Below are 12,754 nucleotides of genomic sequence, written 5' to 3' on the forward strand. Positions count from 1 at the left end.
CCCCTCTCTCCCTCCCTCCACCCCCCCCCCTCTCCACTGCAGGGCTTCTCTTTCAGTCTCAGTGCTCCGTCTTTGTCCTCTTTCAGTCACTATTCAGTGGCTTTCTTTTGTGTGTGTGTGTGTGTGTGTGTGTGTGTGTGTGTGTGTGTGTGTGTGTACGTGTGAGAGAGAAAGCTAGGATTGCTGATTCTGATGAGGAAGTGTTAACACCAAGGAAAACAGAAATGGAGAAATGGACTTTGAAACAGAAAGTTGGCTTGGAGAGGTCTCCTTGTTAAAAACAGGACCGAATGTAAAATGAATAATTACACAAAGCTAATGTGGCTAACAAGTAATGGAAGTGTATAGCCACCAGTTTAACTTTAATGTCTAAATCATCACACTCACATTCCAAGGCACGGTTCATCTCAATAACATCAGGACTTAAAACACACACACACACACACACACACACACACACACACACACACACATACACTCACACTGTATTACCACACTATAGAGTATTACATTTTTTTGATAGCAACATAGTAAAAGTCTTTAATAATGTTTGATATCAAAGACTTATGTGGGTCAGGTTTAATCCTTTAAATCTTTATAACTTTAATCCTGTTTGGAGGGCTGAATGCTGAGGGCTGAATGCTGAGGACTGAATGCTGAGGACTGAAGACTGAATGCTGAGGGCTGAATGCTGAGGACTGAAGACTGAATGCTGAGGGCTGAATGCTGAGGACTGAAGACTGAATGCTGAGGGCTGAATGCTGAATTCTGAGTGCTGAATGCTGAGGGCTGAATGCTGAGGGCTGAATGCTGAGAGCTGAATGCTGAAGACTGAATGCTGAATGCTGAAGACTGAATGCTGAATGCTGAGGGCTGAATGCTGAAGACTGAATGCTGAATGCTGAGGGCTGAATGCTGAAGACTGAATGCTGAATGCTGAGGGCTGAATGCTGAAGACTGAATGCTGAATGCTGAGGGCTGAATGCTGAAGACTGAATGCTGAATGCTGAGGGCTGAATGCTGAAGACTGAATGCTGAATGCTGAGGGCTGAATGCTGAAGACTGAATGCTGAATGCTGAGGGCTGAATGCTGAAGACTGAATGCTGAATGCTGAGGGCTGAATGCTGAAGACTGAATGCTGAATGCTGAGGGCTGAATGCTGAAGACTGAATGCTGAATGCTGAGGGCTGAATGCTGAAGACTGAATGCTGAATGCTGAGGGCTGAATGCTGAAGACTGAATGCTGAAGACTGAATGCTGAATGCTGAATGCTGAAGACTGAATGCTGAATGCTGAGGGCTGAATGCTGAAGACTGAATGCTGAATGCTGAGGGCTGAATTCTGAATGCTGAATGCTGAATGCTGAGGGCTGAATGCTGAAGACTGAATGCTGAATGCTGAATGCTGGATGCTGAGTGCCTTGTAATTGTATGAAGCAAACATTGGACTTGATCATTTCTATGAGGTGTAATAGTTGAAGGGCCTGCTATTTTTTAGAGGGGTGTGTAAACTTTTTACATCTACTGTAGCTGCTATAATGTAAGAAAGAAAAACATTTTGTTTCAGTCATGTTCCACAACATTAAATGTAACTATAAATGGATAAAAAGTGTCACTTGTCAGTCTTCAATAAATGTAAAAAATTGTACTCGTTGGTGAGTTGCTGTGGTGTAAGAGGAATAAAACACTTGGGGACGTGCTGTTACAGGAAATTAATCAAGGTGTAAACAGGAACATAACAAATAATCATAATCATAATCATAATCATAATCATAATCATAATCTCCTGCTCTTCACTCCGAACCTTTCTCCTCACATTACTGCAGCTCCTGATTTATACACTGAGCACACTTCACAGTCTCACTTCTCCTGTCTCTGGTTGCATTGACCTTTCTCTCTCTCTCTGTGTGTGTGTGTGTGTGTGTGTGTGTGTGTGTGTGTGTGTGTGTGTGTGTGTGTTTGTGTGCGTGCATGTGTGTGTGTGTGTGTGTGTGTATGTGTGTGTGCATGTGTGTGTTTGTGTGTGTGTGTGTGTGTGTGTGTGTGTGTGTAGAGGACAACTTGACTTTCAGTTGTAAGATTATTACTACATGAATGTATCTTTAAATCTTTAAACATTGAATCTGATTACTGTAAAACATAATAGATTACAAACACAACACAGGTTTATAAAAAATATCTGTGTTAAATATAGCTGTGCAACAACTATTGGCACCCTTTTAGTCAGTACTTTGTGCTACCTCCCTCTACCAAGATAACAGCTCTGAGTCTTCTCCTATAACGCCTGATGAGGTTGGAGAATACATGGTGAGGGATCTGAGAGCGTTCCTCCATACAGAACCTCTCCAGATCCTTCACATTTCGAGGTCCACGCTGGTGGACTCTCCTCTTCAGTTCACCCCACAGGTTTTCTATGGGGTTCGGGTCAGGGGACTGGGATGGTCATGGCAGGACCTTGATGTTGTGGTCAGTAAACCATTTTTGTGTTGATTCTGATGATGTTTTGGATCATTGTCCTGCTGGAAGATCCAACCACGGCCCATTTGAATCCTTCTGGCAGAGGCAGTCAGGTTTTCATTTAATATCTGTTGATATTTGATAGAGTCCATGATGCCATGTATCCTAACAAAATGTCCAGGTCCTCTGGCAGAAAAACAGCCCCAAAACATTAAAGATCCTCCTCCATATTTAACCGTGGGCATGAGGGACTTTTCCATATGGCTACCTCTCTGTGTGCTCCAAAACTACCTCTGGTGTTTATTACCAAAAAGCTCTATTCTGGTTTCATCTGACCACAGAACCCGATTCCATTTGAAGTTCCAGTAGTGTCTGCACACTGAAGACGCTCGAGTTTGTTTTTGGATGAGAGTAGAGGCTTTTTTCCTGAACCCCTTCCAACAACTAGTGGTGATGTAGGTGACTTCAGATTGTAGTTTTGGAGACTTTCTGACCCCAAGACACGACTAACATCTGCAGTTCTCCAGCTGTGATCCTTGGAGATGTTTATCCACTCGAACCGTCCTCTTCACAGTGTGTTGAGACGATATAGACACACGTCCAATTCCAGGTCGATTCATAACATTTCCAGTGGACTGGAACTTCTTCATTATTGCCCTGATGGTGAAATGGGCGTTTTCAATGCTTGTGTTATTTTCTTATAGACACGCCCCATTGTGTGAAGCTCAACAACCTTTTGCCGCACATCACGGCTATATTCCTCGCTCTTACCTATCGTTATGAATTACTAAGGGAATCTGGCCGGTGTGATACCTCATATTTATACCCCTGTGAAACAGGAAGTCATGGTTAAACAATTTCCTGTTCCTAGTCTCCCAGGTGTATTAAAAAATATACTTCAAATCGATTTTTCTCATATGAATTCATGAATTCAATAATTGTTGCACACCTACATTTAACAAATATATTTTTTTATAAACCTGTGTTGTGTTTGCAATTGTTTGATATCCATGAGAGCAGAGTATTTTTATGAATTTATTGAACAAAAGATAAAAGGTTAAACAATAAAGACAATTTTTCACAGCCTTCTTTGCACATATTTACCAAGAGCGCCAATATTAATGGAGAAGCGCTGTTCAGGAGTAAAGGGAAATTTATTGTGTTTAACCAATCAGATTATTATACAATTTCAGCATTATGACGAATGAAAGTTCGCTAACTGACTAATGGCTTTGACATTAAACATTAAGCTAATCATTTTCAATTCACTTAAAAACTACTTTAAAATAATCCTAACCTTCCCTCACTGAGACGCCTGTCAAATATTAACTTTTTAAAAAAGTCACCTGTGTGTCGGGATATTTTGTAAACTTGCTACTGAATGAAAAGCTGAGATATCTGATGTAAAAAAGAAATAAAGGTGCTGTATGTTTAATAATCGTCGTGTAATGGAACCTGTTGTAATAGAACCTGTAATGGAATCTGTAATGGAATCTGTAGTGGAACTGCAATTATAACTGCAACTGCTAGCTGAGGAACTCGAGGCTGATCCGAGGCTGATTCGTACAGGAACATTTGAAAAATTAAACATAATCATGGCTGTTCCCTAGAGTCACTATAATGGCACAAGGAAAGACAGAATGAATGACTGTATGGTACAAATGCTTGCTTATGTTACGCTCCCGCCGGCAGATGGCGCTGCGGCATCGAAGTGCACAGACTGCTGCAGAGCGTGCGCGTGCACGAGATTACGTAGAGACGACTGTTTAATATGGACATGTGCCTTTGTTTTGGTTTTGTTCTCTTCCTGTTCAGGTACTGGTTTATGTTCGAGGGTGTGTCTATATTTGCCCCAGGTGTCTGTGTTTTAGTTTGACTGTGTTTGCTATTTAAACCCCTCATTGTACTTTGCGCAGTATTATTTGAACCTTTGAGTGTAATGGTGAAGACGTTACGCATGCCAAGCGGTCTTAGTTCCGTGTCCTGTTCTCGTTCGATGCCTTGACTTCTGTTTTATGTTTAACCCGCTAATCTTGTCCAGTAGAGACAAGAGTTCCTGTTTATTGATTTAAGTTTCAAAATAAAGACGCTGATCTGCACCTGCTTCTGCTCCCGTCCCATTTCGTAACAGCTTAATAATTGTCATGAATGCTGTTTAATCATGATGTGTGTATGCTGCTTAATTATGCTGTATAATCTAAAATGCGTTAATCATATAAAGAGGCGTGGAACGAGAAACCAGAGAAAGAGAGAGAGGAAAAGAAGAAACAGAGCTCGGAGAGAAAGCGGCATTACCGTCGGACCTACCCAAAAGCATCTTACACCTTACCGCCAGGTCAAGAGGAGAGTTACACAGTCATTCCCGAAACCTGGTCTCCCCTCCCGGAGGCTCGCCCAGTGATATGGGCCTCAGCTCTCTGGAATATCTCCCCAACAACTGGACAGTGAGATTGAGTCCAGTGAATGAATATTAAAACAACAGCTGCATAAAGCTCTTGATCGAATGACTTTCTGCCTACACTATGTTGAACAAGCCAGAGATATGTTATATAATGTAAGAAGAGAAAGAAACATACATTCTGTATTTAAAGATACCATTCAGGCTCTGAATAACATGACTGTTGAATGAGTGACTTAGCTCTCATACCCATATTAGGAGATTACTTCCTGTTGTAACCGCTGTCTGATGAGAATATATATAGCTGAATGAAAAGTGTGAGATTTCGCCGAGAACTTGCGAGGTGAAGATTTGCGCCCCGGTTTTGCTCTTGTGCCACTCGAGCCCTACTGGGCTGTAAACCTGTCATGTCTGTCTGTCTGTCTGTCTGTCATGTCTGTCTGTCTGTCTTTACGTGTGCCTAACATTATGCATTTATCATCCTTGTGATGAGACGCGCATGTTTTTATGTCTTCGTGTGCACTAACTTGTATATTTATTATCTTAGTGATTAGTGACATTTCTGATGAGCATTTATTATGAGATGCTTCTGTAAAAGTGTCTGTATGTTCCTGTATCCTATATACTATATACTTATGTAAACATATTTAGACTTATATACGCACCATCATCCGAGTGATGAGACGCCTATGTTACAGATTGTTATTCTGAACCAATAAACCAAAGCCTCATCATGGGCGATTCGAATCCACTTCCAATAACCAGTAACGACCCCTTGATTGAGTCACAGGCGAATTTTTCTTTCTTTATTTTATTATTTTCTTCCCACTCCACAAGACCGGCTTCCTACACAGAAGGTTCTGAGCCCAGAGGTCCCGAACTCCACCTGATAAGGTAAGAAGGAGTACTCATTACTGAGCATAAGCTAAAGTCCGTAAGGCAAGCATATAAGTGGGATTATACTGCAGGTAAGAATCTCTTTTTGGAGGAATCTGACGTACAATCGCAGAGCGTCAGAACTAAAAAGAGTTGCTGAAGTTCTGTAAGCCGGCGTTTCTTCTTTTAGGGAACGAGGGAAGATTCGGAGAAAGAGATGTCACCTTCACCTCCTGTGGACGAACGTGAGCTCGTTAACATCGTTATGAGATTTTACACCAGTGAGTTTCCTGTTCGTTAGATTTTATGATCGTTGTGAATTAGCACATTATAAGAAAACTGTCATGCAGACTCAAAAAACCCGGCATTAAAATACCATCAATAAAGTTTTGGGACAATGTGAACTTTTATTGAAAATAAAACATACTGAGTACATGATGAAATAAACGATGATAATCTAGAGCAAGAGTTTTAGTTAGAATGATTGAGGTTTGAATTATATCATGTTATTTGCAGTAGTAATGTTCACCTGGTGGAGGTGGCGAGTCAGCTCCTGAAGCTCGGGATGGAAATACGGCGTGATGATGTGATTTCTCAGAGCGTAGCGATGTCTCGTCTCCTCCTGCAGATCCAACCTGAAGACCAATTCAACCAGGTTCACTTCCTCCAACAAAACACTCCTTCTTTATTAGTATCAGTGCATCTATCTCTCTATCTCTCTCGCTATCTCTCTCTCTCTCTCTATCTATCTATCTCTCTATCTATCTATCTATCTATCTATCTCTCTCTCTATCTATCTATCTATCTGTCTTACCTGTGTTGGTGGATTCTCTTCCCCCACTCTGATTTCTGCTTCTGTTGACTGTAAAAAAAAAAAATCCAAAGTGTGTGTGAAAGTGTGTATGTGTGTGTGTGTGTATGTATGTGTGTGTTTGTGTGTGTGTGTGTGTGTGTGTGTTACCGGTGTGTCACTTGTTGATCACTGTGTTGATTAGAGAGTGGAGAGTGAGACACACCTACAGCCTGAGAGTACAGGGACAGCACTGTACACACACACACACACACACACACACACACACACACACACGACAGGAGAAAGTGAGACCACAGGGATATTACTGTATTGTTAGTACACATACATACTGTTGCTATGGTTACAGCAGACACTCATACAGTGTGAGTATTGTAAGTATATAATGTAATGTAAAGTCTCTCACTGGACTGAGGTGTTGCATCAGGTGTTGCGTCTGGCTGAGACTGTGGGGGGGGGGACAGTCCAGTTACTCATCAGCTCTAAATACTGAATTTATAGTTTATGTGCACTATATAGTGTACAGCGTGTGTGGTTTGGGACACGCCCACTGTGAAGGACCTGTACAGGATGGAGATCAGTGTGATGAAGTTTCTCCGCTACTGTTTGAGGATCCTTCAGCTTCATCTCATCTTTCAGCTTCTCTCTCTGCAAGAGCTGATTTATGTACAACTGTACACACACACACACACACACACACACACACACAGTTTCATCTTATTTCTTGGCTTAAGCGGAATTTACCTAGCCCCTCCCACTAATTTTAGCCACGATGGATTCTTTGCTATTTTAGATGATATGCATGACCTACTTTTGTGAACTAGTGCTAGTATTAGGAGAGTGTGAACCTCAATAACATCAAAAACATGTTGACGTTTGAAAACAACATGGCCGCCACATGTCAATCAACTGCAAAGAGGCGGAGCTGGTTTTGATCAAACAGCTGTAATTCATGACTGGTCTTATGGATCTGAACCAAATTTGAAATACTTGTTCAGGGGTTAAGGGTTCTGAGGACAACTGCAAAAGTGGGGGTGTGGTCATCCATGTGGTGGGGGGATGGGGGGGGTGTACATTCAATAAAAGTGCAACTGAGCTGGACTTTGATGTGTTGCATCGATGCGCTAATCTGTAACCAGATTATTATTCATCACTGAATTACTTCAACAACATGGCTGTCTTCAGCCAATCAGGTTTCAGCAGGTCTTACACATAGCTATCGTGACAAAACTTGATAAGTATGTTCATCTGTGGTCTCTTTTATTGCTCTGTGTATCTTGGCATGAACTGGCCACTGGGGCACTATTTGTGCTTGGACCCCGAAGATCGCTGCTTCCAGCTATATTTATTATTATTATTATTATTATTATTACTTATATTAAGTGTGTGTGTTTTTCCAGTACCAGCAGTTTGTGCTGCAGGTCTTCATAGTGTTGTTGTGTAAATGGTGTGTGTTCAGTGATGCGACGGATCAGTAGTGTGTTGGGGTTCTGCAGAACTGGAGGAGTCGGATCAGATCCCAGTGTGGTTCTCTCCTTCAGCTCTAAACCTCGACCTAGAGACACTCCGAATGGAGAACCGTGGGTCTTCACCTAGAACACAACAAATGAACCACATGAGGTGAAGAGTGAGAGGAGGAGATGGAGATAAACACTCTCACAGACGTCTGATCAGTGTTTAATAACTCGAGGCTTGGCTCCACCCCAGCAGCTGATTGGTTGTTGTGTGTTCACCTCAGACGCGGGGAAAGTGTCCCACTTCCTGGATTTGAGGTTGGCAGGAATGATGTCATCCGGGTGTTTGGGTGAGAGCCAATAGGAGCTCAGGTCCGAGAAGGGTTTCAGGATTGTGACCGCAAACGCCTCTGTTAAACACACACAGTTTACTGTACTGCACCTTTACCGTCAACATTCTCATAAACATCAACTTTACATTAAAACACTCAAATTATACATTTATTTACATCAGTAAACACTAATATAACAATAACACTATATTAATAAAGATAAAGATTACATTATAAAGACGGAGAGAAACACACTCATCACATGATTAAATCCTAATTAATTCATAAAACATTCATGTAAAAACTGTGTGTGTGTGTGTTCTGACCGTGTGTGTGTGGTATGGGTTCTCTGATCACAGCGACTGAGGGATCTGTGTTCTCCTTCTGCAGAATCTCATCTACAGTCTGAGGGGAGAGGAACTCCAGCGCAGAACCGTCAGCACACACTATAAACAACCTGTAATACACACACACACACACACTAATTAGCATACTGTATGCATGTGCTGTGCTGTGTGTTAACCCTGTATTACACCATGCTGCTTACCGAGGTGTGTGTGTATCAACGCCGATGTTGTGTTGTGTCTGGCTCTCCGTGTCAGTGGGTGTGTGTGAGATGGAGACTCCGCCCTCTGCTGTGACCTACACACACCAAGACACATTCAACATTCATCTCTTCATGTACCAGGTGTGTGTGTGTGTGTGTGTGTGTGTGTGTGTGTGTGTGTGCTCTAACCTGGTAGTGGTTTCCCTCTGAGTCAGTGAGCTCACACACTAAACCCTCAGAGTGACTCATGATGTAACGTCCATGCTGGTCTCCTTCAGGTCCTGTACTGCTGTACACGGCTACACCATCCTCCCGGAGAGACAGACAGCCTCCATCAGGCAGACACACCTACAGCATAGAGCGAGAGCGAGAGAGAGAGCTCCATCTCATCCAACTATTCATCCTTCCAACTAATAATCCATCTCTCCATCCTACTATCCACATCTTCATCAGTTCATCCTATTAACCTCATCCATCTCTCTATCCACCTCTCCATCCATCCATCAGTCCAGGTCTACCCACCTATCCGCCCATTCACTTTTTCATTAATCCATCCATCCATTTAACCTCATCCATCCATCCTCCATCTGCTCTACTGTCCACATATTCATTGATTCCTCCATCCCTCCACCCACGCCTCCTCTCCTCACCCTGTATGATCCGTGTGCAGTAGCGCTGATGGTGGTTCCATCTCTGAAGAGAACCTCACTGCTTTTCTCCTCACACTTCATCATCACTGTAGCGAAGCCACTCTTCTCCACCTTCACCATGCTCACTCTCCCTCCATCACTACTGCTTCCTGAAAAAAGACAACACTGTAAACTGATGGAGAATAAAACCTCAGTGATGTGTGTAATCACGCTGAACTGCATCAGATCACCGAATCAGAATAAATAATCAGATTATTGTCTCATGTTTCCTCCAGTGACCAAGCAGCTGCTCATTAAAGGTGCAGTCAGTGATTTCAGCAGTGCAGTTCGCTTTAAGCTGTTTTAAACGGAAAATCTAAACAAATACAGCGACCCCTCAGCCACACCCCCAAACCACATAACCAGGGCTAGAACACCTGAATGCTAGTGCAGGAGGGGGCGCTTTAAAAATTCACAAGTATCATGATTGACAGGTAATTAGAGACACCTCCTTGTTCTGATTGGCTGGATTGTTTGACTGATTGAATGATACCGATGTGTAAGTTTTGATTGTATTCTTTTCTGGATTCTGATTGGTCAGAAGGTGTCGAATAATTCTTTATAACAGCAGCTCTGACAGTAGCACAGCTGTGTTTATGTAACGTTTATGGAAGGAGTCTCCAGTGTCAGTGCTGTGTCAGAGGTGAAGTCAGACCTACACAGTCAGAGGTGAAGTTGTAACTTCTTCAGGAGAGGGGAGTTTACGCTTCTTTACTGTTTCTCACTAACACCACAAACTGCGATTTTTCTCTTATTAACTTCAAGAGAGAGAATGAAGAGAGAGAATAAAGAGAGAATAAAGAGAGAGAATGAAGAGAGAGAATAAAGAGAGAGAATGAAGAGAGAGAATGAAGAGAGAGAACAGAGAGAGAGAATAAAGAGAGAGAATGAAGAGAGAGAACAGAGAGAGAGAATAAAGAGAGAGAATGAAGAGAGAGAATGAAGAGAGAGAATGAAGAGAGAGAACAGAGAGAGAGAATAAAGAGAGAGAATGAAGAGAGAGAACAGAGAGAGAGAATAAAGAGAGAGAATGAAGAGAGAGAACAGAGAGAGAGAATAAAGAGAGAGAATGAAGAGAGAGAACAGAGAGAGAGAACAAAGAGAGAGAATGAAGAGAGAGAACAGAGAGAGAGAATAAAGAGAGAGAATGAAGAGAGAGAACAGAGAGAGAGAATAAAGAGAGAGAATGAAGAGAGAGAACAGAGAGAGAGAATAAAGAGAGAGAATGAAGAGAGAGAACAGAGAGAGAGAATAAAGAGAGAGAATGAAGAGAGAGAACAGAGAGAGAGAATGAAGAGAGAGAATGAAGAGAGAGAATGAAGAGAGAGAATGAAGAGAGAGAACAGAGAGAGAGAATGAAGAGAGAGAACAGAGAGAGAGAATAAAGAGAGAGAATGAAGAGAGAGAATGAAGAGAGAGAATAAAGAGAGAGAATGAAGAGAGAGAATGAAGAGAGAGAATGAAGAGAGAGAATGAAGAGAGAGAATAAAGAGAGAGAATGAAGAGAGAGAATAAAGAGAGAGAATGAAGAGAGAGAACAGAGAGAGAGAATAAAGAGAGAGAATGAAGAGAGAGAATGAAGAGAGAGAATGAAGAGAGAGAACAGAGAGAGAGAATAAAGAGAGAGAATGAAGAGAGAGAACAGAGAGAGAGAATAAAGAGAGAGAATGAAGAGAGAGAACAGAGAGAGAGAATGAAGAGAGAGAATGAAGAGAGAGAATGAAGAGAGAGAACAGAGAGAGAGAATAAAGAGAGAGAATGAAGAGAGAGAATGAAGAGAGAGAATAAAGAGAGAGAATGAAGAGAGAGAACAGAGAGAGAGAATAAAGAGAGAGAATGAAGAGAGAGAACAGAGAGAGAGAATGAAGAGAGAGAATGAAGAGAGAGAATGAATTGAGAGAACAGAGAGAGAGAATAAAGAGAGAGAATGAAGAGAGAGAATAAAGAGAGAGAATGAAGAGAGAGAACAGAGAGAGAGAATAAAGAGAGAGAATGAAGAGAGAGAACAGAGAGAGAATGAAGAGAGAGAATGAAGAGAGAGAATGAAGAGAGAGAACAGAGAGAGAGAATAAAGAGAGAGAATGAAGAGAGAGAACAGAGAGAGAGAATGAAGAGAGAGAATGAAGAGAGAGAACAGAGAGAGAGAATAAAGAGAGAGAATGAAGAGAGAGAACAGAGAGAGAGAATGAAGAGAGAGAACAGAGAGAGAGAATGAAGAGAGAGAACAGAGAGAGAGAATGAAGAGAGAGAATGAAGAGAGAGAATGAAGAGAGAGAATGAAGAGAGAGAACAGAGAGAGAGAATGAAGAGAGAGAATGAAGAGAGAGAACAGAGAGAGAGAATGAAGAGAGAGAACAGAGAGAGAGAATAAAGAGAGAGAATGAAGAGAGAGAACAGAGAGAGAGAATAAAGAGAGAGAATGAAGAGAGAGAACAGAGAGAGGGATGGTGACGGAACGAGTGTTTATAGTTGCTATAAAGTAAACGAGAACAGGAACTAACTTGTTTAACAAATATTAAATGTAACTATAAACAGATAAAAAGTATGACGTGCTGTCACTCAGCGTTTTACTATAACACACACACACACACTGTATTTATTACTTGAATGAAACTCTTGGACAAGTTCCCTGTAGGTTACGTATCGTAGCTTTAATGACTGAAAAGTTCCACAACTTATTTAAAGCATTGGAAATCTTCGGTTCCTGTAAGAACTCTGACTTATAATTAATGTTCAGTACTGTTCCTACACACCGTTACTAACGCCCTCTACTGACTCAGGAGCACTGACTGGAGGACTGTGTCGTGTGTCGTGTGTCGTGTGTCGTGTGTAGTGTGTCGTGTGCAGTGTGTCGTGTGCAGTGTGTCGTGTGTCGTGTGCAGTGTGCCGTGTGTAGTGTGTCGTGTGTAGTGGGGAGGGAATGTCTAATTGTGGGACAGTTGGTTATATAACAGCCACAACCCTGATAAAACAACAGTACAATCATAAACAGCAGCTGATAAATACCTGGAAACAATAGTGGGTGTGAAGGTGTGTGTGTGTGTGTGTGTGTATGTGTGTGTGTGTGTGTGGGTTGTGTACAGAGTAGAGTTCAGCTCTGAATTAAGTTAAAGTTTAACTTCATGAGTGCTGGGTCAGATTTATCTGAATTAACACACACACACACACACACACACACACACTTTATTTT

The 12,754-nt window shown here is 41.8% G+C and overlaps 1 protein-coding gene across 5 annotated transcripts in view; it reads right to left on the reverse strand.

Annotated features, from left to right (window-relative positions):
* Positions 1 to 5,646: 5,646 nt before the first annotated feature.
* The window catches only part of spag17 (sperm associated antigen 17), a 22,077-nt gene continuing 14,969 nt past the window's right edge, over positions 5,647 to 12,754 (reverse strand). For all 5 annotated transcript variants that reach the window (XM_053625848.1, XM_053625849.1, XM_053625850.1 and 2 more), the window contains 13 exons: positions 9,526 to 9,674; positions 9,065 to 9,223; positions 8,876 to 8,970; positions 8,655 to 8,785; positions 8,276 to 8,406; positions 7,946 to 8,134; positions 7,104 to 7,214; positions 6,949 to 6,988; positions 6,693 to 6,774; positions 6,546 to 6,593; positions 6,261 to 6,366; positions 5,857 to 5,964; positions 5,647 to 5,741 (listed from right to left, as the gene is read on the reverse strand). In XM_053625848.1, coding sequence (XP_053481823.1) covers positions 5,875 to 5,964; positions 6,261 to 6,366; positions 6,546 to 6,593; positions 6,693 to 6,774; positions 6,949 to 6,988; positions 7,104 to 7,214; positions 7,946 to 8,134; positions 8,276 to 8,406; positions 8,655 to 8,785; positions 8,876 to 8,970; positions 9,065 to 9,223; positions 9,526 to 9,674 — 1,331 coding nt within the window. In that variant the 3' untranslated portion in view covers positions 5,647 to 5,741; positions 5,857 to 5,874. The remainder of the gene's footprint in view (positions 5,742 to 5,856; positions 5,965 to 6,260; positions 6,367 to 6,545; positions 6,594 to 6,692; positions 6,775 to 6,948; positions 6,989 to 7,103; positions 7,215 to 7,945; positions 8,135 to 8,275; positions 8,407 to 8,654; positions 8,786 to 8,875; positions 8,971 to 9,064; positions 9,224 to 9,525; positions 9,675 to 12,754) is intronic.

This window comes from Ictalurus furcatus, chromosome 5 (assembly GCF_023375685.1).
Source record: "Ictalurus furcatus strain D&B chromosome 5, Billie_1.0, whole genome shotgun sequence".
Taxonomy (NCBI): Eukaryota; Metazoa; Chordata; class Actinopteri; order Siluriformes; family Ictaluridae; genus Ictalurus; species Ictalurus furcatus.